The sequence below is a fragment of the Solea solea genome, chromosome 1 (assembly GCF_958295425.1).
Source record: "Solea solea chromosome 1, fSolSol10.1, whole genome shotgun sequence".
In the NCBI taxonomy this organism is placed as follows: domain Eukaryota; kingdom Metazoa; phylum Chordata; class Actinopteri; order Pleuronectiformes; family Soleidae; genus Solea; species Solea solea.
In genome coordinates, this window is record NC_081134.1 from 40,492,376 (window position 1) to 40,516,945 (window position 24,570).

The 24,570-nt window shown below is 42.1% G+C and overlaps 2 protein-coding genes and 1 long non-coding RNA gene across 4 annotated transcripts; 1 reads left to right on the forward strand and 2 right to left on the reverse strand.

Moving 5' to 3' along the window:
- Positions 1-7,257: 7,257 nt before the first annotated feature.
- LOC131468379 (uncharacterized) lies at positions 7,258-13,752 on the reverse strand. 2 transcript variants are annotated; one of them, XR_009241699.1, is made up of 5 exons: positions 13,615-13,694; positions 13,000-13,106; positions 10,832-10,987; positions 9,246-9,334; positions 7,258-7,352 (listed from the first exon to the last, which is right to left on the reverse strand). It is a non-coding gene; the product is annotated as an uncharacterized LOC131468379 (long non-coding RNA). The 2 variants fall into 2 exon arrangements; XR_009241696.1 differs by lacking the exon at positions 13,000-13,106 and having other exon boundaries at positions 13,615-13,752.
- On the forward strand, positions 13,547-15,967 carry LOC131468373 (beta-1,4-galactosyltransferase 1-like). The gene is made up of 2 exons (XM_058642537.1): positions 13,547-14,166; positions 14,551-15,967. Exons 1-2 carry the CDS (start codon positions 13,765-13,767, stop codon positions 15,217-15,219), a joined length of 1,071 nt encoding a protein of 356 aa, XP_058498520.1. The 5' UTR covers positions 13,547-13,764; the 3' UTR covers positions 15,220-15,967.
- Positions 15,968-19,550: 3,583 nt separating this feature from the next.
- Positions 19,551-24,421, reverse strand: amer2 (APC membrane recruitment protein 2). Its single transcript, XM_058641793.1, has one exon. The coding sequence runs from the start codon at positions 24,340-24,342 to the stop codon at positions 22,222-22,224; it is 2,121 nt and encodes a 706-aa protein (XP_058497776.1). The 5' UTR covers positions 24,343-24,421; the 3' UTR covers positions 19,551-22,221.
- Positions 24,422-24,570: the final 149 nt, after the last annotated feature.

Sequence of the window (24,570 nt, forward strand, 5' to 3'; positions counted from 1 at the left end):
TATGATACTAAACCGTGGTGTCAGTGGAAGAGTCCCCAAACCTGCAGCAGGATTAACTCAGTTTTTAAGATGGAAGGGAAGGCTTTTACATGTCAGAGTTGAGAGAAATTAAGAAAATGAGAGAGGAAAAACACAGAAAAAAAAGAGAGGCATGGGAGATTAAAGAAGAGCAGCGCTCTCAGTGTGTGGTAAGCCACAGACGTCTCCTGTCAGCTAACTCTGGTGGGAGTGTGTACCCCACACAGAGAAACAGAGACAGACATTAACTCTGCACTCAACCTCAAATGACTCTCTTTTTACCCAGTAGTGCCAAATCCTGTCAAAATGTTATGCAAAATAGATCATAGCAGGCAGCCCACGGTCAGGAGCAAACAAATTGGGCTTATAACCAGAGGGTCGCCAGTTCAAATCCAAGGTCAAGGGCTGGGGTGTCTCTGAGCAACGCACCCAATCCCCATTGATCCCCAGGCACAGAAAAGTACAGCCCACTGATTCTGAATGCAGGTCAAATTCACCATCACTAATGTGGTGTGTGCAAAAATAAGCAATTGTATTTATAAATCAATAAACTAAAGTGCACAGCTCCAAGTATATTTTATTAAATTTTATATCTCACTGACCTTAAATTGTATAACTTACTGACTTTATATCAATTTTCTGACTCAGGCTAAACTGAAATACAGACGTGTCAGAATGCCAATGCGCAAAATATTCCGTTATCCTAAATTTCCTAAATTAAAACGTCCAAATAAGCCAAGATCTCCTGCTGTGTTCGTCATATATGAATGGTAAACTCTGGAGATCACCCAGAGCACCGATTGTATATAAAAAATGATGTACAGTCTTCCAAGCAGCTTCCATCTCAGCTATTTGCCAGGGGCCGACTCTACTGGTTGCAAAAAGGAAGTCTATGAGAAAACTAGTCTCACTTGATTTACAAGGTGTTAACGGCCTCAATTGTTAGTTTCAGGTCTTTTATAGACAATGATGTCAATATCACTCTGCTTTACTATGGTGCACAACAGACAATGTGAAAAGACATCATTTTTAAACGTAATGAACCACTGTATGTTTAAGAAAAAAAGGCCTCATAGTTAATAAGAGGCAAAAGTAAGTTTACAGCAGTTTACCTCAGAGGTCAAACTAGATCTAATATGATCAGGCACAAAACTAAGGCCGTAGTCCAAATAAGACAGAGTATCTGAGTAACTGAATACTCTGAGTATACATGCGGAGGAGAAAATCGATTTATTCGACATGTACATCCGACTCGGCCTCTGTAAGTGGCACTGGATCTCTCTATAAGCTAGTGCATATGAAATCAGTTTTCTGTCGACCTTTATGTCACAGAAAGCGGAAACGCAAGATGGACGGTGAGATGGATCGTGCTGTGGTTTTGTATGTTTTGCACCTGCGTGTTAATCCTGATACAAATAAAAAAACATAGTTGCCGTTTGTCCGAAGAAGGACGCCACTGTATGATTTCCGGCAACAGTGCTGTGCAGTTTATATGTCGTCACCTTCTACTTCTGGGTCAAAGACCAGGGATGGAATTTTAAGAAAGTACCATAGTGTACACGTGCAGGAGTAATCAGACTATGAATCGCATTGTGCAGGTATGTAAGTCCGAATAAGACTAGCCCAATTTTAGTCAGACCAACGTATTTACATAACATTAAAAAAAAAGAGTCTTAGTCCAACTAAAATTGGACTTTTAACATGCATGTAAACACACTGATTATTGACGCTACATCTCCAGAACAAGCAATGCCAACATGAACACACACAGTTTCAATCTTCAGCACAAACACTCGCTCCACTATTGCAAGCTCTGGGTGACCCTTCTGATTTAGGATGACGCTCTGCACACATCCAGCAACAGTGAAAAAGTAAATAAATCCCTGACTGACCAGTTAACAACACCCACAAGACAACAAGGCAGCCAGTGCTCTCAGCATCCTCCACAACATGATGCCATGATTTCAGAATTAATCGATGTTCTTTCACAGGTGAGTATGAGACAGTTGGATAATCTAGATTTCATGGTTTTACAAGACGTCTTCATTCTTTGTGTTCACGTGAGGGAGAGTACATGTCGGTGCAACCGTGCATGGCCCGTATGGATGTGATGGCATATAAGTGTGTCACCAGGGTAATTAGGAACAGGAGGGAGGGAAAGATCAAAGAGAGCACTTTACACTCTGTTTCAGTTCTGATACGAGCGCGCGTGTGATTGTGCGAGCGTGCGTGCGTGCACTGATCTCCTCCAAGCTTTGATGCTGTAAGCTCCGTCGGTTAATGTACTACGGATAAAAATACTACACCATGTAATCTGGCATTTATCCCTCGAGAGCAGCAGCCCAAAATGTGACACATGTCAAGAGGGAGGAGGGCAAACCGGAGAAGAAGAAGAAGAAGAGCAAGTGGGGGGAAGAAGTGTAGTGGTAATAGAAGCATTTCTTCTCCCGCTCTGAGACGATTGAAAGATTGTCAGAGATGCAAACTGAAGAACAGTTCCCATTTTTTTTTATTAGAAATTAATTCAGCACAGTCTTACACAAAAAGGAAGACAGATACCCAGGTCCTCAGAGATTCATCACAAGTGTTCTTGTCTGAAGAGTCACTGCAACACATCGCACACCACAGAAGAATGAGGCAAGCCCCCACATTTACTGACTTTATGGGCTCCATTTTAGCACACGGTCTAAAGTAGTGCATTTAAACCATGTCCACATCACTTTTTTGTAGTTTGAAAAAGGGTCACTGCGGCAGGTGCATTGTTCAAAGGGATTGTGTTTAGCCTATTAACTATAATATGAGTGTTTGGGTGTCACTAAGAATAAATCAATCAGAGTGCTATCTCCCATTCCCTTTAAAAGCCAAGTGCATCTGCACCTTGGCTGATTTCTATTGTGATGGCGAATTTTCCAGACAGTAAGAGAGTGCTTCTATGCAGAGGAAACAAATTTGCTGAAGCTCACGTGCAATATAAGAGTGTCCCAGCAGAACAATCTTTGAGAAAAAGGCAAGCAGCGAACATACTTGTGCAGGATCATTTTGGATGCACTTCAATTTCTCGGTCGGCTAATGACGGCTCACGCTAAATGTCTACAAAATCCAATAATTTACAGACTGAAAAATACAGCAAGTCACGAGAAGTTCCGTCTCACATGAAAAAAAAACAGAAGCTTGTTGTTTGTTTGCTTGTATGTGTACAATCATCATAAATTACCATGGCGATTTATTGTGTGCAGTTCCAGACCAGGCGAAACAACAAGGATTTGTTAATCCTGCAGCTCAATCCGTTCAGTTCCCTATCACTGTCAACATGCGATTGAATGCCATTAGAGGTTTGATCAAAGCATTTATGAAATACTATTGCGCCTGTTGAGATGATTATAAATGGCTGAGGTTGCAAAGGTGGTTTCAATTAAGTCAGAGACAAGGACTGTGGACAGTGATTTAGATGATGATGCTCCTGACAAGTACGCGCATGAGATGTATTGATTATCTAGTGGTGGTATCCAAAATTCAGCTTCACACAGCAAGAGGCAGTGAACTCACCACAGAGGGACTATGTTTTCTTTTATTATTATATTCAAATGGAGATGTGGAAAATCTAAATAAAAGGCATGATTTGCCACACTATCCAAACTGTGTGCGATATCTTTGGATATCAACGAACAGGTGCAGAAACTTTGTAGAAACGTTATCTTCCATTCAGCTGACTTTAATACAAGCAACAACTGTATGCAGAGGACCGAAGTGACTTCTACTGCCATAAGCTATTATAGCACCCACATGTCACTCTATAACAATATTAATCACAGAAGATCGTGCTAAATTTAAGACGATTATCAGCATCATGAATTGCAAATTTCACAAAACACATTCCCTTCCATTGCCGCAGTAGAAAAACTCAACATGAGTTTGGGTTACAGCATTCCCTCGTGTGATTGGACCGAACACAGATCCACATCAAACGTACCCCGGGGAAACTGAGAGGCAACTCTTTAAAATTGCAAAATATGACGATTTCAGTGGTGCAGTGGTAAGCGAGGGGCTCATTTGCAAAAACAAATAACTACTATGAAAGAACAGAGTGTTTTATTTTTAGCATACCTCTGTTTAGTTACATAGAATTTGAGTGTAGTCAAAAGGCACCAACCTCGGTTTACTGTTTACGTAAAACGGTACAGAATGGTATAAAAACAGTTTTTATGCTCAAATGAGCTGTGTAAGAATTTACATTAAAGCTACTTATGCAATTATCTGGCAGGCTTTTCCAAGCGTTTCGCCTCTTCATACGTTTCTCTCTCGCTTGGCGACACGTGTCCTCTCCATGTCTTCATCGGTAAATCTGTGATCGACCTCAGGGTCTACTTCAAAAAGCCACGAATGAGCACTTTCCAGGACAAGCTACACCTTCTCATCCTGGGTTTGATGTTTGCGCAACAGACTAATCCACGGTAACCTTGCAGTTGTATAGGCTAAGGCCAGAGAATGAGCCTTTTACATTTACACAGGCTAGCGCATGGTAGTGTATCGGCCCGTTCCACTGCGATTTGCAGCCGACACGCAAAATTGGGACCGTTGCGCTAATTTTCAATCAGCGTAACGGTATTTTGACTGTATTAACTTGTGTAATAATGCCAGATCAAATGTTAAAAAAAAAACGTTGTTTTGGGACCAAGCTCCAAAATGAAAACCATCCCCAGCAGCGTCACGCTTTCCATTAGATTCCAAGAACTAACCATGACGTTAGCATAACCATATTTGGAAGGCCGGGTTGGGGCACCTGGACTGCTGCTTACAGAAGTGCATCAATTTCATCGACATAAACAACTGTACAAGAGTGTTATCTCTGTGATTGGGTTGTCTCCAAGTTTAAATATCTTGTGTCAAGGTTACACACCGCCAAGATACAAAAGGTATTAAAATGACTCATCAAGAACATAACATGGTGTAAAAAGAACAATGTTCCACTTTGGGTAGAACCCTGATTTACATCAAGCGTGGGTCTTCTCTACCGAGGCTGGACCACCATGTTTTAATGGCCAAACTAAACATCTTTTGTTTAGTTTTGATGCAAAATGGAGGCTACAAGAGTTCTCCAACACACCTGGAAGTGAAGGGTCAGGCGCCATTTAATGGGTATTAAAAAGGTTATGTGAAGTCTTTGGCTGTGAATATAATTGCTTTGGGTGTGTGAATAATAATGCATGTCTTGGATGTGTATATGCACATTTCCAGGGTGTATGTGAAGGATTTGGGTGCGTAAACAAGCAGTGTGTACATGCATGTCTTGTGTCTGATGGAGGACTTTGATGTACATGGCCTCCCACAGTGCATTCATCCCCTTTAACAGCCAGTGCTTTCAAAGCACTGAATTTGTTGGAAAACCATTTAAGTATTTGCATTATGTTCACACTACATATAGAGAACATCTATCCAAAGAGCCACAGCGACTCACTCTTACACAAAGTCTTACAAATAAACATTGACCTTGCTTGTCTGAATGCGCAACGAGTCACAGACACGAATGCATTATGTGGTAAATATCATTTATAAGGCAATATTATTTAAATAACTCATGTGCACTTAGTAAAAGCTTCAGTAAAGAAAGAGTGAGCAAGGTCAATGAGAAAGCATCAGGAATTAGGGAGACTGCCAGTGAATAAATAACACAGCCAAGGATGCAACAGTTCCTCCAGCAAAGAGGAGACTGAGACAATGACTGAGCTGCAGGTGTTTACAACCACAACAAGACAAACAACAAACAAAAACTGTCCAGCGACACGTGTTTACTTCTAGTGAAAGCAACACACTTGTGAAGTGGGGTCTTACCTTTTCGACGCTTCGTTTTCAGGGTGTCCGTTCTTCTTTACGGCTGACACAACAGCCACTTTTCCACGGTTTCAAAGTCTCTCGTGTCGTTGGGAAGCAGCTGAGCTATCACAGGTGTGTTGAGCTTGACGTGTTTTTTTCGCGTGTGTTCCTCAAATATTAGCCTGCTAACTCCTTCCCGGTCCTCTCGCGTGTTCCCTCAGCACAGTTCCCACATGTTTCTTCCACGTTGTCCCACGCGCTGCGCGACACACTGACCCCTACATGACCTTTAACCTTACTGCAAACTTCTTCTTTTTTTAATAAAGAAATCCAATCCGAACCAACTTTATTTATAACGTATTTCAAAAACAATGACAACAGCTGAAAAAAAGAATCATAATAATAAAACATATAATAAAATTGTGTCCAACTTTATTTATAACGTATTTTTAAAACAATGACAAAAAAATTAAAAATAAATCCAATCCTACTTTATTTATAAAGCACTTTAAAACAGCTGAGGGGAAAAAAGTGTTGTACATCGGAGATAAATAAAACAATAAGACTTAATAGACCTAAAAACAAACAATTAAACATACAATAAAAAACACAGCCTTCATGATTCCACCTTTTTCAAAATATATGCACTAAATGATATTAAAACAAGACAAACTGAAGTGTATTTCCACACAGAGCACATGGGGGCCTAGATTGTTGCTTGAATTTCTAATTTTTTATCAAAACATTAGCTGTTATAAGGTTGAAGTTGTACCTTTGCTCGTCCCAAATGGAAAATTCTAATGTTTAAAGGGAATAATGTGACATTTTTTATGCATATGGCCCATATCTGGCACAGATAAGTTACACCAACCTGGACCAGTGTCCTTAAGGATAACAGTCCAGTCCCAGAGCCATCTCCATCTTTTTTTTTTTCCATTCCTTTTTGCATCTGGCCCAGTGCAAACAGGAGGCTAATTATGTTGTTGTTCCTCCCATGAGTGTGGTCCACGCCAGATTTGGCGCAGTTTTTAATGAGCATGAGGTCCAAATGACACCATGCACTCCATATTAACTGCACACAGTCTGCACCAGGAGCACTTCTAAAACAGGGAAACATGAATCTTCTGGACAGACACTGATGACTGTATGGTAATTCTATACTATAAACAGCAAGCACCTACCTTTTCTTAGAGCAATGACTGGAAACGAGGGAAACACGGAGGCAACGGTCTCCGTCCAAATATGACAACCAAATGATTTTGCTTCAGGAGACTTATGAGTCGCCTCAGAGCTTTATTATCATCAAGCACTTGTTGGAATCTCCTTGTTGTGCCGCAGCATTAATACACAGCTATTTTGATTAACAGTGCAATGTTTTCACGTGATTTCATAAGAGCAATCCCTGAAATGAGAAATTAGGAAACAAAGTCACCAGAGGAAGATGTGTTTTATTTCATTTAAAATAGAATTAAAAAAAATAGTTGCCTGTCAGTCCCATCGCCAAATGAACCCTTTCATCTCACCTGTAATGAGAAATGTGCCTGGCAATGTTATTTGCACATATTGTCATCATGTCAACCGCAACTATTACGTCAAATTCACAATGTATGACAGTGTTGCTGAATAGATATTCTAATACAGCCGGGCAGAATAGGCAGGCATTTTAAAAATGGTGACAGGCAAATAAATGAGCACAGAAGTCTATCTACCTGAGATAGAAAGGACCCAAGCGTTAATGAAGAGGGAAATGAGTGAACGAGTGCGTGAGTGAGCGAGACAGCTAGTGCGTGGGCGTTCGAGGTAGAGAGTGTGTGACTGAGCAAGCAAGTGAGAGAGTCTGCGCCTCGACAGAGCTTCCTATCAGCATTAGGGGAAAAGATAGTTAGGCATAAAGACCACACGTCAATTGGTCCTAATTGAGAGTTTTCCCTTCAGTCTCTGCTTGCTTCTGGCACATTGCCACTGCAGGGCCTATTGGGAGAATGCTAGGTTCATGTCACTGAGAAAACAAGAGCAATGGATGACAAGGGGAGCATATAGGAGGTTGCTTCTCAGCCAGCCCACTGACTTGAGGCTGATGTTTCTCCCACACTTGAAGAAATTAACTAGCAAACTTAGCTGCAAATGGCTCCAGTCTGGAGGCACTTTAAGGTCACAAACTTGTGCTTTGCTTGGCCAAATACGTGGTCAAAATAATCAGGGCATATCAATGGAGGAATACTGTTGAGCAATATTACAAATTAAAGCCTGAAAATGTTATTTTTGGGTCGATTTCTATTAAGCTGCTACACAATTATTAACTTAATATTTAAACTAGGGATGACACAATGCCACCAAGTATCTGCCGATACCGATATCAGTCAGATCCAGTCAGTTTAGACCAGAGATCTCAAACTTCACGATATCATGAGTTATATCTGTATGTTATTTATATTAAAAGATTAATTTTGCATCATAAATACGTTTATAATGTGAACTATTTTTAGTTCCGTATCAAAATAAACACTTTCGCTTTGAAATGATATGAAATATGATCATAACGAGTATTATTGTTGGACTATTTTTCACTTGACCGGCCCCCTACTCACCACACTAGACGCTCAGTGGCCCCCAGGTCATTTGAGTTTGAGACCCCTGTTTTAGACATTTTTACAGTCTGTGCATAGTGAAGCATGTGATATGTGATTTCTGGATTGTAGATTGTGAGATTTTGACCAGTATTCCTAATTTAAACTTAATTCACCCTCATTTAATCAGCAGTGCTCCCACTAATGTTACTATGATTCATACTGTAAATATGAGGAATGATGTGTTTGCTGGTTAGACGTCTGACTCTTAAATGCAGCAACAAAAAGGGTTTTTCCCAAACAGATCTTCTATCTCATCCGAGGCTTACTTTCTGTTGCCAGTAGGGGCCACAAATACCCTTATTCTGTCCAAGGTGTACCCCACCTTTCGCACTGTGTCACCTGGGATTGGACGATAAAGCGGTATGGATGGATGGATGGATGGATGGAGTAGTCCATCAAATGTTCAACACAAGTAATTTCAGGCCCTAATAACAGTGGCTTGGAAAACTATAGGGTCATTGCACCACTCGATGCTTAAGCTCCAATAATAAAAAGTAACAAATCAGTACATTTTCATGCTTAAGGCATATGAAAATTAAATAAACACCCTCCAGACAAAACATTATTGCCTTTTTTTTAGCTATTTTTCACCAATGATTACACTTTACCTCGTATTTCACTGGAGGTATGACACCCAAAATTAAGCCATTTATGGCGCAGTGGTATTTAGCGTATAATGTAGAGTATGCGTATAACTGCACCTTTACAATCACCAGACTTGGACAGATTTTTGGACCAACACGTTACTCTGCATTCATTGCAAAACACCAAATTGAGAGAATGTACCGTGTTAGGTTCAGTCATCAAGCTGTTCTGAAACGGTTCGTAGTGGCAGCTCTTCACTGAGTTCACCAAGTCCCAAAAAATGCCAACTGCTGTAAAACACAAAAGAAGAAGAAGGAATGCTGTGAGATTTACACTTTAAAAATAAGGTAAATGCCAAGATAATCAGTCTTCCTAAACCCAACCTTACAGAACTGAACAATGAGGCCGTAACAATAAATAGACATCCCACACCCAGTCAACCAGCATCTGAACCTTCTGCCCTCTGGGAGCCGATACAAAACTCTGAGGTGAAGACAGGCTCACTTTGGAAAAAGCCTGATTCCTGCAGCTATAACTGCCACATACAGGAAGCCACAGTGAATGCTTTGTTGTCTTTACCGAGTGTTGCCAGTTGTCATGCTGTCGTCTTTAGTGTCTACAAGCCTGTTGTTGTGTGGCATTTTGTTGATTATGTGTACGGTGCTGTGGAAATTAATTTCTGCCCAGGAGGACTAAAGTCGACGTCTAATTAATGAGCCTCCAGTCCTCTCAGAAGGGAGACAAAGAAAGCTTTTAAATTAATTTATTTGATCATTTTTCATTCAAATTCAAAGAACCATTTCTGTCATCTCGTCCCAGTGCCATCAAAGCGGCGGTATACAAATGCAAATGTATCAAAAAGCAGATTTTGTCAGACCATTTGGGCAATGAGAAGCAGGTGGAGTGCAGAATAAGGTTGAGAGGTGTGCTCACACTCTCTCACACACACACACAGACGCACACACACATATATGCATGCACGCACAAACTGCTTTGTTCCCTCGAATAGACCATGGAGCCATCAAAACCACTCTGATTCTGAATTAGCTCTGATTGGCTGTCAGTGCAGTGTGTCCCACACAGCTGAGACCACTCAAAACCAAGCACACACACACACACACACACACAATCGTATGGTCTGGGCATCATGTTTCACTAAACTGCTGAGTTCTCTGGCCTGTAAGGGCTGTTTTAAGAGCTGTGGTTGAGAATAAATGCTTATGAGTCTGTCAGTGTGTGTTCACATCTGTCGATATGACTGCAAAAAGTATACTGTATATTTGCAGTGTATGCTCATTCTCAACGGTATGGCCCTTTTTTCCCCTCAAGTTTGCACAACATATACGACCTTATTTGACATTTTAAGCTATGTAAAACTTCAAAAGTATGTTACATACGGTGTACACACACACAATATGTTTTTAGCATCTTCTCTCTTTCTCACCACAGCCCTGGTGTTTTTATTCTTGGCATCAATGGCCCCTCTGTCATTTTACGTACGAACATTTTGAGCATCGCGTTGACCCACATGAGACACGTGTCACAATATTAGTGTGAGAAAGTATTGGAATTTGCGCGAATTAAGATATTATGCCATTCAACTCCATCGGTTCCTTTTCAACAAAGCCTTCACCTAAATATATAAAACTGAAACCTCAAAAAAAAAGAGAGATGAAGACCTTGTTTTAAAATTCAGTCTCATCTGTTTAATTACGAAAGTATACAGGCCTAAATGTCACTCTGACACCGCAAGCATGCACGCATGTGTCCAAAAAAAGCAGACCCACCCAACTCCAAAGGGATGCCACAGTGTGTGGCTAAAGCAGCAGGAGGATACTCGAATTGCTCGCTTGGTTCGGGTTGGAAGTCCAGCCAACCTTTTTCCTCCTCCTATGGATATTGTGCGTATCATTCTTGTTCTCAGAGTCGAGTTGGTATAGTTGCTGCAAAAATAAATAAAAGAGAGAGTGGGATAAGGTGAGACACACAAAAAAAAAAACCCAGATATGCAGTGAAGTGTGGCTCTGCGGCTGTTGTGAATTGTTGATACATGGCTACACTCTAGTGGTAAATAACCAGACTGCACTCATACATTGAGCCACACATGTTGTCCATTCAAACATTGGCAATGTGTTGTGTTAGTGGTCGTCCAAAAAAAATCACCCCATGTGTTCCCTAGGTGTGTTGTGGTTTGGTCATTCTCGTACGTTATTTGCATTAGTGAAACAGACCAAGTTATTGACTGTTTTAAGACTTTTTCACAAGATGAATCATCTCCAAGAATCAATTTCCCCTCACTTATCCCTAAAAAACCTATAACACACTGATAATAAAAATTAAGAGGCAGGAAAAGTACCCGCATGTTGTAATTGTACATTTGTTGAACTTTTATGGCTCCATTTGGAACACCAAATTATGATTTTAAGCAAACCTTTTACATCTTGGTTGGGATTTTCATTTAAATATGTCAGTAAAAGTCGTGTGTTCACATTATGTGAAGCAGCAATGAAAACACAAAGGAATCCCCCATGGTGGGCACGAGGAACCATAATAAATTGCTTAAACGGGGATAAAAGCATGATTCCGTCAAAGTCGTGGGAAAATGTTATGGAATGTGGAAGCATTTGCTTATTTTACCGGTCAATAACCCTACATATGACTTAATGCTATTGCTTCTGTATATATAATCAGCAGATTGAGAATGTAGCATGGGAATACACTGCGGGTCTCGCACAGCCACAGCCAACTTGGAGAGAACATCATACAAGTCCGGTTTTATGAATATGTGCTCAGCCCATCTCTCATCTTACCCCTCTCTTCCATGCATGAGAGGAACCTAATGTTAAAAACCCAAAAGGTGTTAAGTTTGTCCAGGAAAAACACAGTGGTCCTACTCCTGATGTAAATATAATGGGCTCATTCTGTGGTAACGGAAACAACCGTTGATAACCGTGGGGGTGGGGTAGCTCAATGGTTAAGAACCGTGTGCAGAAGACATCATGATCAAGTTCAATTCCCTTGTAAGTCCCTTTGAATAAAAGCGTCTGCTAAATGACATGTAATGATACCTTCAGTGGTTCCCTCACTGACGTGTGCACTCCGAAAAATAACATCAGTGTAATCATTATGTTATTCTATTTCTGCCAATAGTTTCACCTGAATGTTACACACTGGACATGTAAAGGTCATGTGTGTAAAAATGTATGAGGGTTTATCATCATAAATAACTCTGCATGAGTGTTTCACGTTTGTTTATAGCCCTGGAATAAGCTTTATCTTTATGTTATGCTGGAGCTACTGTAGTTCCCTGATCTTACTGAACTTCAAAGGCTTATTGGACCTTTTTGGACCCCAAACTATTATTTCTATTTTCAATTTAATTTTATTTGGATAGCGCCAAGTCACATCATACATTATCTCAAGGCCCAGAACATAGTAAGGCCTGAAACCTTTACAACAGAGGTGTCAAACTTGTTGCTTTCCCTTTGTTTTACATTTAATGAATCTTTTCACAAAACGTATTATGAAAAACCTGAAAATGTTCTGCTTAAGTTCGGAGGACAGAAACGACAACAGAAGCGGACTCGAAAACGGAAGTGCTCGGGTCTGTGGGAGCTCTCGTTTTCGTGCAGCCGTTACGTTGCTCGGGGAGTACTTAATTGTTACTTTATTAAAATACCTTTATTAAGAGGTTATCCGGCTGTCGTCAAGCTGTCCGACACTCATTTCTCTGTAGTCAAACTACCTGACGCTGAATTTTAACGCCTGAATTACTAAGGGATCAACAGTAAAAAGCCTGCCGTCAAGCTAACATTTAAGGACATCGACGTCCGGTTTTCAAAATAAAACACTCAGCTCACCTCCTCGCAGCTATGTGTCAGAGATCGGACATAATCATCTGCACAAAGTACTGTTTTGCAAAAGTTTTGAGACTTGCTGGCGTTTTAGGATTTACCGGTGTTTTAGTAATCCGCAGCATTTGTGAATATGCAGCTCGTTTCTCCTTCTGCATGTGTTGTGGGTCGTTGCAGTGCGTTTGCCCCTGTCGGCCACCGTACTTACCTGGTTAAATAAAGGTGAAATAAATAAATAAATAAATAATCTTTCTTTCATTCAAAGGAATTCTATTTCTATGACGTGGTTGTGGATGAAGGGTTGTGGATGAAGGGTGGTGGTGAGTAAAATCTGCACTATCGTCTAAACACAAGTAGAGGGCACTGTTTGACAACACATAGGGAGTTTATGATCTCGCACTTGTAATTCAATGATACACTTTTTATGACATATTTTACCTTTTAGTCTATTTTACAATGAAACAAACTTCAACCATCACAGTCAACAGGCTGCACTGTGTTCTTTAATTTTCCCTTTTCTTTTGTTTTCCCACTTATTTACATCAGTCTCAAAGTAATGCCCCCCCTATAGATAATGTAATGCAAATTAACTTTTTATAAATATCATACTGGGATACACGATATTAAGCTAAAGCTCATGCAAACTTAAATGGCAGGGAAAGACGGTGCTTAATAATTCATTACAGGTGTGATGAGGCCCAACCTGAACAGCCTACCTGAACAAGGAAGCAGCTCCAGGGGAAATGAAAAGCAGCCTGGTATGAGGAAAACGCGAATGGTTTTGACTTGCAAAGAGAAACGCAGGTAGGGAAGCCACGCCAGTGCTGCCGGGGATCGCACTGTGCTCACCTCCAACGGCCGCAAACATGTTGAAGAAACTCTTCAAACTCTTGATGCTTTTCACTGTCTTCAGTGTGGCGTGCTATGCTGTGCTTTTGTTGTTTGTCAAAACCCACAAAGAGCACGCGATCGATGAGCTCACCGCGGGGACCGAGACCCTTGACGTGCAGCTGGCGGCTCTGATCAAGAACCAAACCACAGCAGGTGACCAAGAGAAGAGCGCAGCAGGAGACACGGGTTCAAGTAACCAGCAAGCTGCCAGTAACAAAACTTTGGAACCATGTCCCGTAGACCCTCCAGAACTTGTCGGTCCTTTGCTTGTGGAGTTTAAAACAGAACGGTCTTTGGATGAAGTGAGGAACTTAATCGGTTCGGATCTCCAGTTGGGAGGACGGTACAAGCCACCGAATTGTATCGCCCAACAGAAGGTAAGCGAATAAAATGATTCTTTAATTGACAGACTAAGTTTAACTCTCTGTTCCAAAACTCTGTGGAGTTTTCCTTTCAGGTCATGTAAAAGTATGACTCATGTGAAGGTATTTTAATTATTAATTATTAGGTCAAAATCAGCAAATAACCTGCATCATGTTGTCTGGAAATATGAAGTGAAACCTGATAGTAAAACAACACAATAAAAGTGTAGTAAAATTTACTACATTACTGTATTGTACAGTCCATATCTTGTTGTCTCGTTGGTGACTGATATACATAAAAAACAACCTTGGTGATAAGGATCTCTTCAACAGTTCCTTGTTTATAAAAGTTGCAATATGTGCTGCTACTAACCGAACTAACCTATCAAATTTGTTTAGGTGGCGATAATCATCCCATTTCGAAATCGAAATGACCACCTGAAGCACTGGCTGTACTACCTCCATCCCATATTCTTACGACAGCAGCTGGATTACGGAGTGTATGTCATCAACCAGGACGGAGACGGAACGTTCAACCGTGCAAAGCTGATGAACGTGGGCTTCGCCGAGGCACTGAAGGAGTATGATTACGAGTGCTTTGTCTTCTCCGACGTAGACCTGGTGCCGATGGATGACCGCAACCTCTACCGGTGTTTTGACAGCCCGCGACATTTGGCCGTGGCAATGGACAAATTTGGTTTCCATTTGCCCTACAACAATTACTTTGGCGGGGTTTCTTCGATGACCAAAGAGCAATTCTTGAAGATCAATGGCTTCCCGAACAGCTACTGGGGCTGGGGCGGCGAGGACGACGACATCTATAATCGAATCTTCTTCCGTAAGATGTCCGTTTCGCGGCCCGACTCCCAGATGGGAAAGTACAAAATGATCAAACATGAGAGAGATGTGCACAACGAGCCCAATCCAGTCAATCCCGACAAAATCAAACACACTAGTCGTACCATGGACAATGATGGGTTCAATAAGCTCACGTATAACGTCAAGCAGATTGTGAAGGATGTGCTGTTCACTTTAATCACTGTAGATATCAACAATCCACCAAGCTGAAGGACGATTAAACTTATATGACGACCTATTCCCTCAAGTTTTTTTTTTGTTTTTTTAAAGTAATCTAGGTGTGGGGTTCTATCTTCAAGTGTGCGTGTGGTAATGAGAAGGAATAGTAAAAATGTAAACTTTATGATGCTGTTGAAGTACAGATGCAATGGCCCACAATGATGATGGCGTCTTGAATGGTGGCTTGTATTTTCAGTGCAGGTTGAGTTTGATGTAGGAAAGCCACGGACGGGGCCTGACAGGGTTTGCATTGCATTCAAATGCTTGTCTCCAGGCACCGTGTTTGTTTGTTTTTTGTACGTCTTCATGGGGTTATGCAACAGGTCCTTCAAGGGGTTCTGCCCCCGGGCAGGCGATTGCCCAGGGGCCCAAAGCGGAGAGGAGCCCCTGAGAATTGTCACATAATAGTCACACATTACAGTTTTTACTTATGACACTGAGGAACCTGGCACTTTTTGTAAAAGTTGCCTCTATGAAATATTTTGATAGACACAATTAACATTGACTTCAGACGATGACGTTACATCAAACCTTTTGACCATTTTAGGTTGAAGTTTGATGGTGGCAGGGATGTACTGTTTTTTGTTTGTTTTGTATGGATTAGTTTACGGTTTGGAGTTTTTATGCACTTGCATTCATGGCACAATATAAAATGATAAGGTGATTGAACAGTTTAATTTGTGAGCTGGGAATGTTTGAAATGATGAAATAAATTGTCACTTTGGTTCAGGAATCAGAACTAATTTCAACACATATCAAAGCCTGAATTAATAATTAGACGTACTAATCTACTTGTTGAGTAGGTTCATAGTATTTGCATAAAATAACTAACATCATCTCCAGTTTATTTAGCATATGATGGCCTAGGAAAGTGTTTCACCTTCCTTTTAAACAGTGCCCTGGGTGTTTATCGGTGTTACTCCTTTTGTAAGTCTTGATACCGATCTCGGATTACTCTACTCATAGTTGCAACCTTAAACCGAGAGAAGGAATGTCAAACATTAAGATTTGAGAGTGTGTGGGGACACACGGTAGAGCAGTGGCTCGCACTGATGCCCTACAGTGAAAAAGAACCCGGGTTTGCGAGGTGTTCCGAGAAAGGGCCTTTCTGCATTGAGGTTTCATGTGTGCATCCTCCAGTGCTTTAATTGGAGGAAGGGGTTTATTTTCCTTTTAAAGGAAATGGTTTCCCTCTTTTTTGTGTTTAATTCACATTCTAATACAGAGTTGGATTAAATTTGACCAGTGTTTTTTCCCCCCGATCTTTTACTCATAAAACTTGTTATAATTGACTGAAACACAGTGAAGAGCAGTGTGGGGGCTTTTATTTTCTTTCTTTCTTTCAATCCCAACTTCCTCTGTCGTTGTGGGAATCAGCCATGTATTTCAGATCCTGGAAATTAGTTTTTTCTTTTAAAAACAACAAAAAAAACATTGTATGGGTGAAGTGGCCCTTTTAAGGTTATTTTATTAAAATACCTTAAACAGAGCTGACAAATTAATTGTTAGCAAATTGCAACTGCTGCAATTGAATCGTTCTAATTATTTTGTTTATTTTAGGACCACAAACAAGTGATTATCAATTGAGTACTAAATGAATAAACTGATGTTTTGGTGTCTTTGCTGCTTCAAGACTGTAAACTGAACTTGTTTATGTGACAGAAACCGATGTTTGGTTCTGGAAACGAAATAAACCATTTTCCAATTCTATAAGATTTCACAGCATTTTATGGACAAAAAAAAAACGATTAATCAAGAAAAGAATCAACAAGGTTTTGCATTTTGGCTTTATGGTCTTGTTTTAAAGAATTGCAATTGGATGTTTAATCTTCTAAATTATTTTAAAGTTATTGAACTTTTGAATTAAGTCACAAATAACTCAATTACTTACTGCATATCTTAAGCTCTTTGAGAATAAACTTTCAGTGGAAGCAAAAAAAAACAGCACACACCTCATCTTCAATATGATGAACTAAATAATACAGTTAATTTCACTCCCTGTGGGCGAGAAACAAAGGAAAGCCAAATCCACACCCTACTCCCCTACTCCCGACCTCTAAAGAACTGGAATGACCTGTTTGGGTTCAGTTATCCAGATCTACCGGTTGGCCTTTCAGTCTATTCATGCTGGAGACACTTAAGGACTAATCTAAGCCGCTGTGCCAACATTACACACCAAATAGCAAACACACACGTCAGCATTTATGCGGTGTTTGTGCAGCTTAGCATATCAACACATCAGTTCATTTAAATAAATGGGAGGCAGCACATGCAAAACAGTGGGTTCATGATGATTGTTTTCTGATCGTTAAATCCAACGATTCAATCGTAGAATTCACTTGAAAAAATGACCAGTCGTATGTCTTACAACTCGGAATAAGTCGTTAACTTACAGATTTCAAGTCCTTCTTTTCTGTAAAAGACCCTTTCACTCGCTTGCTCTGACCTCAGAATGTAAAGAGATCTAAAAATCTTGTGACTCATAATTAAATTGTCTTTCTGCTACAGCGGTCTGGCACACGTGTGTGTGTGTGGTGGTTTATTTCTGCCTTTGACAAACTTTGACTTGCTACTGTTTGTCTTGCTTTGCTCATGTTTATTCAGCCACAAAGACAAAAAAGCGTGTCTGTTGTTTAAGGATGATGAGTTGAGGTGTGTTACTTATAAGTTAGCTCTCATTAGAGTGCCATCTGAATTACTACATCCCTCATTCTCTGCAGATGTTTTGGAAAGATTTGGAGAAAAGGATTTAATGGCATCTAGTGGCGAAGTGGCACATTGCATCCAATGTTATCCTTGTGAAAGAAATCTACTGAAAAACACTCCCCAGAGCCTGTGTTTGCTTTGTCCTGTAGAAACGTGGCAGTGCAACACTGCGTTGGGTGTGTTTTATTGTATAAATGTTTTACTGCCTTCCAGTTCAGCTCTGCTCATGTCTCCCTCAGTGTAGAGCACTCAACACTCTCCCATCCTCCTTCCTGCCCGGCCCCCTCTTTTCATTGGTTGACCTAGTGGAGTTACTATGGGAACAACTGTAGAGAGGCTGCCATGCTGAATGTGGGGTACAGCTTTTTGAATGTTGCTGAAGGCTCCATATCACTCAGAGAAAAAACAATTATCAGATTTGGGTGATGACCTAGATATGGATCAAAACCCTCAATGTGACTTCAGTTACTAAATAAAGCTTTTAAAAGAACACAACTTTTACAACAATGAGAACAATAATCACTCACACTCAGACATATTAAAGCAAACAACTTATAAGCAATATATCATTTGATTCAATCCACCCTCCCATGTTTGATTTGGTAGAAAATAAACATACAGCAGCTGACATTGTGACTCATTAATTCCAGTTACTTCACCACTATACCGGATACATGTCCTCTTTTTGGTCACATGGATGTAAAGGTAAATAAAAGCAACCAAGAGCAACAAAGCGGGGTAACATCATATTCCTCCCACTGCCTCAGGGCTTTTCACCCTTGTTTTCTTCTTCACTAGTTGATACAACAGTTGCTGTGTTCAGGACAAACGGAATCCTCCCCGTCATGCACAAGCGTGCACAATGAGAAGGAGTGTCCACACACAGCACCACTAAAGCAGCAGCAGCAGCAGCAGCAGCAGATTAATGATGAGATCAGCCAACAAGCATGCATGCACCAGCATGCACCATTCTAACTGTCAGCAGCATCACTGGCTTTGATTTGGTAGGTGGGCAGCATTGAGTGTTATGGTCTTACGTAAGCCTTCTGCACGGACCTCAGTGTGCAGAAAGAGAGAGAGGGAGGGAGGGAGGGAGGGAGGGAGGGAGGGAGGGAGGGATTGCTGCCGCACCATTACAAAGGGAATTCGCACTGCACCAAAGTCTCCTACTATACTTAATACACACCAACAACGGTGATCTTCTTGAGCAACATGTGTCGTCCCCCAAATTAAATCTATATTCCGGTAGCACCACACACAAGTTCAATTTTCAAATGAATCAGCTGGCTATTTGTTTTCATCCTGGCTGTCTGCTCTGACCCCTGCATGTTTACTTCCCCACGAGACCAACAGCAGACAATATCCCATCCATCAGGCTTTCATCTCAGCAATCAATGAAATGTATTGACCTATTACACCCAAGCCAAGCAGACCTCTTTGCATGTGTGACTTCACAAAAAAAACATTGCACATGAACAAAAACATCTTTGTTGTAAACCAGAGGGGACTCTTACTGAGCCACCTGGATGTGAGGGGAGGAGGGCAGCGGAGTATAAATAGAGAAAACGTAGGGAATTCTGTGCAAACGTGGTTACAAAGAGTCGGGAGCTCGTCTATCGGCGCAAACACAGTTTTATTCTTTAAATATGAAAAGTGGAAGGATTTCAAAAGCAAACAGATGATTAAAAAAACAAACAAACAAAAAAACATAATGTGCCTTTTAGTGTAATAATCACATAAAGGATCAGATTTGTAATCAGACAGAAAAGAGAGTAAAACCTGGGGGGGGGGGACGGACGAGGGAGATGTCTGTGTGTCTGGGAAGGTTCTCAGTCATTCAGCTCTGAGTCCTGTTCAGTAGTTTGCTCCACTAACTACTGAAGCTGGCCTCAGCGGTTGATGCCACCACTGTGTCGTGCTAATGCATCCCAGCATTCACATGTCTAACTTTCGTTTTCACAGCGTCACACTTGTGGAGGAAGAGCGGAATCAAATTCTATAAAACACAACGGCATGGGGAACAGAAACCAAAGAGGAAGCCACATGTATATTAAAATAAAAACCTGTTAAATACATAACACACGGTGATCATTGTTACTTTGTTAATGATTCCTACCTTGCATTCTCTTGTGTTCCCTTAGCAAAATGTAATTTAATTGGTGAAAATTAATATTTAGGGAGCTGAAATTACAATCATTTTAATTATCAATGCACAAGCATCAGTGCTATTGCCCATCTCTACCAGCTAAAATGATACCACATGCATCCTCTTTTTTTCCATCTGTCAATTCTTTCCTCAATTTAAAAATAATAAAAATTGCATAATTCTAAATCATAATAGAACTAGAGGCATGATAAGTCTCCTTTGCCCCGTGTGACCTTTGCTCTACCCTTTTCATGAGGCGAGAAATACTCTAACTGTGGACCTGGGCTCAGGTTACTCTACGCTACAGAGGCCGAAGAGGTATCTGATTCTGGAGCAGCGTTGTAGATCAATTATCATGCTCTCAATGAAATGGAAAGCTGACATGAGCGAGAATGACCCCCACATGTCATTGAAACCATTGTGGTTAGGAAGAGAAGAACTTTGATCTTCTCTTGTGGCTTTCCCTATGAAAATATCTCTCTTTCACTCGAGGATAGGCACAACTCTGCCCCCCTGTAATTTGCCTGACTGAATCACAGACAAAGGCATTTTATGACTGCAATACACACGACTCGTTCTTCATACAAATGATGCTTTGCAGGGGCTGCACACACTGTACTACTGTGAGCAACGGGAGACTTAGAAAACATTCAATTCCACCATCTGACTTGCCCCCACAAACAAGGGACAAAGACAGGCCAACACAGGAAAATATGACCCCACAAAGATGTCAAGCTACATTCATATTCTCACACAGCTATAGCGGTTTCCATACTGTGGTTGTACAACACAGGAGGGTGAACTCACTGAGCGTTCATCCCTTGGTTCAAAACTTTATCAACAAAAAAAGCAAAGTGTTAGGAAGCTGGTGCAATCACAGTTAAAGATCTGTGTAAGTATGACTTAGGAAAAAAAGGGGGGGGGGGTGTATAAAAAACAGTATGAAATCCAGTGAAGGAGACAGTTCTGACTAGAAAAAGGTTAGTTGTTAGTGCACAGGTCTTTAGAGAAGGGAGTGATCCAGTGTCGAGCTACAAAGTCAATGTCAAAGGTGGAACAGTGTGTATTTAAGATCCTTCGGTGTGAGATGATGTTCCTGACCTTTGTGCCTCGTGTGTGAGGCACTGCATGCAGAGAGGGAGCAGAGAATGAATTGTGTGTCTGTGTGTGTCTGTGTGTGTCTGTGTGTGTCTGTGTCTTGAAGCATTAGTGCAAGGGTTCCCTCCACCTGGTATGGTATTGCGATAGTTTTTCAGGTTAGTCAACAGTTGTAAATCCCAGAGATTTGACGTCTGGTGGGTGTACTTCCAGAGATGCATTTGGGTGTAGGTGAGATCCAGAAGTAACAGGCTGAATCCATTTAATGTTCAAAATAAGAAAAGTAAAAGGTCTTCCCACCAAAAAAACAAAACGATATCGTCTTGAATTGTAGCTGCAAAGCAGAAACTCAATAAAAGGCCGTTCGTGTTCATAATACGCACATACATTTTCATTCATTGTGCAGACAGAAAAGAAAAGGGTCATTTTTCGAGAAGCAAAACTGACGCAACAAAGGCGAGGGTTGTCCCAGGCTGTGGATTACTGTTGAGTCTTTTGCAGACTATCAGAGGAGGTTAAATAAGGAGACTGTTTCATAAACTTTGGCTCTAAACTCAGAGGATTAGGAGGTAATTTGTTACGGATTAGACAATATGATGAAACTAAAATATTTTTTGATTAAATTAGGTCCTTATGAACAAATTAAATTATGTCATGTGGAATTCATCAAGTAAAATATGACGGATTTAATAATAAAAAAAAAGCTCCTCTCTTTTCTGCTTTTGAATCCAAGTGTCAGTAGTTTAGAGGTTTTTCCAGGGAGGTAAAAGGCAAATGTGTCCATAGATTGTCAAGAGTCAACCTCCAAACTTCCTGTGAGGGTCATGAAGAGTTAACCCAGTTTTTTGGAGTCTCCTTGCGACTTTCTCAAGTGCACAAAACCACTTTTTTCTATTTGCTGAAAGCGAAAACATTAAAGGAACGGGTGCTTTTAAGTTTTGAGAACAATTTATGGGCTGTTAACTCCACGGCTCAACATATTTCCCAGTCTGGGAAAAATTTTGGCTCTGCATAAACAGCACATTCGAATCCATAGAGAACAACTACTTCTTGTGGGCAGATCCCCTGTTGCCAGGTTTGTTTCCCGAACGACGGACAGGCACCTTGGATACAGGGATTCTGGTGCGAGCTGAGGGAGGCGCTTCAGTCTTTGGTGGAAGAGATTCAGCCTCTAGAACAGATGACAGGGCTGACTGGCTCACAGAGGAGGGAGGTGACATTTGTCTGCAGCTTACCGGGATCTTGGATTCCCGAGGAAGGCTGGTGCTGCCTTTCAGTGATTGGAACGAGGAAGAGGAAGAGGAGGAAGGAATAGTTGTCTGAGATGTGGGGCTTAGTTTGTATTCAGTAGACGGAGATGGGGTGCTGTTTAGATCGTCATCTCCATCCTGCTCTTCGTTATCCCCTTGCTCCTCAGGGTCATCGTAAAGGTCATACAGTTGGTCTCCAGAGTAGCTGTCACGTGACAGAGCCATCTTCTGGTTACGCTGCAGCCCGCTTTCATCAGGTGTTGCCGTGGGTGTCGCTGAGGGTGTGTCACAGTAGCCCTCGTCACTGAGCAGCTCTTTATCTCCGGGTGATGTTGGATGACGACCGTGTGTGTGAGGGTGGGCAGATTTAGCCGGTCGACTTCCCGCCGCGCCAACTATTGGAATCTTACTGAGTCCCAGTGCCTTGACCTTTCGGTCTGAACTTCTGGAAGCTAGAGGGAAGTGGCTGCTTGAGGGGTTGGTATGAGGGGGGAAAGTGGATGTGGGGGTGGTGGAGGGAGGTTGGTGTGATCGGGGCAAAGCGGGAGAGTTGTCCCCGGTGGAGGGCAGCATGTGCCACAGCCCCTGCATGTCTGCATCGTCTACTCCCTCTGGACTCGCCATTTCTTCCCCTCCACCCATATAAGCCACCACACCACTACCAGCTGGGTGCTGCTGTGGCGGAGGTGGCGCCCGAGCCCGGGCTGGGAGGGAGACAGGCACTGAGCTTGAGGAAACAGAGAACATGTGCTGGGTCAGCTGGGAGGGTAGAGGCGGTTTGGACGGGGATACACAGGATGTGGCGCCGGTGATACCAACAACTCTCCCAACACCTGCTCCCACACTACCCCCTCCTCCTCCTCCTCCACTGCTGCTGCTGCTCGTGCCACTGCCCCCATTACCTGCTGCTCCCTCGTCGTCTGCATCGGCAATAATGTCACCACAGCCCGTCAGTGAATCGAAGCTTTTGAGGGATGTGACGTCAGTGAAGAGGAGAGAACACAGTCTGTCCACGGACGGTTCTGAGGGTGGGTCACCCGCGCTGCAGCGATCCAATGGAGGTGTAGCGAGGGAAGGGGAGAGGCTGGAAACTGAGGCTTTGGCTTTTTGAATAGTAGGGTGCAGTGGCGAGTCAGTGGGTGTGTAAGGAAAGGGGGGGTCTGGCTCAACAGATGGTCCTGTCATGACAACACAGTGTGAAGGTGTCAGGGTAACACGAGTAATAGGAGTCTCTGTTGCTTGGAGGTTAGGTTCTGCCTCGGTCTTCCCACAATCCTCCGGGTGATGATGTGGAGGTGGTTCAAGGGTGAGAGTGATATCCTTCGCCTTTTCAGAGCTGGTACTATCCCCATCTTGCTCTTTGTTAGCTTCCACCTCTTCCCCGTCTCCATCATTTGTTTTGCGTCTCCATCGCATGCTGCTAAAAAATCCCTTGAGGCCCCTCCCTCTTCTGACAAGTCCTGATCCTCCATTTTCACCCGACCTAAAACTTCCGCGTCGGAGGAGAGAGAAGAAACTCAACGATTTGCTGAGAGACCTCACCGGTCCTGCCTCCTGGCTGGCAAGCCCTTCCCCTCGCTGTCCGTCAGTATCATTGTTGGAGTTTGTAAGTCCGTCATAGGTTTTGCTCCTGATAAGCTCCACTTCTGTTGTTGAGCTGTTTCCATTCAAAGAATTCCCATTGTCAGAATTTCCATTGTTGCTTGTGGCCCCTTTGTTCCTGAAGGAGAAGAAGCTGGCCACTCCGGAGCCAGTACGTCGCTTTCCAAAGAGTTTGAAGGCAGCTTTGTTGATCTTCCCCGTTGGCTGGGGGTCACACTGAGGGACCACAGGAGGATCTGCACACTCAGACTGCACCTCCATTATCTCGCACTCTGTCACTCCCACTCTATCATCTCCCTCAAGCTCTCTCATTGCCTAGCTCTCCTCTCTTTCTGGCACCACATACACTCACCCCCTCTCTCCACTCCCACTCTGACTTCATCTAACGCATGCCTGCTGGTTTTCTCTCTCTCCTCCCTCCCCTCTCTCTCTTTCTCTCTCTCTCTCTCTCTCTGAGTGCTGCTCCTCACTGTATCCATGGCAACAGGGTGGGCTAAGCAGCTTTCATCAACATTGGCAGGGCGCCAGCGTCTTTCCTCC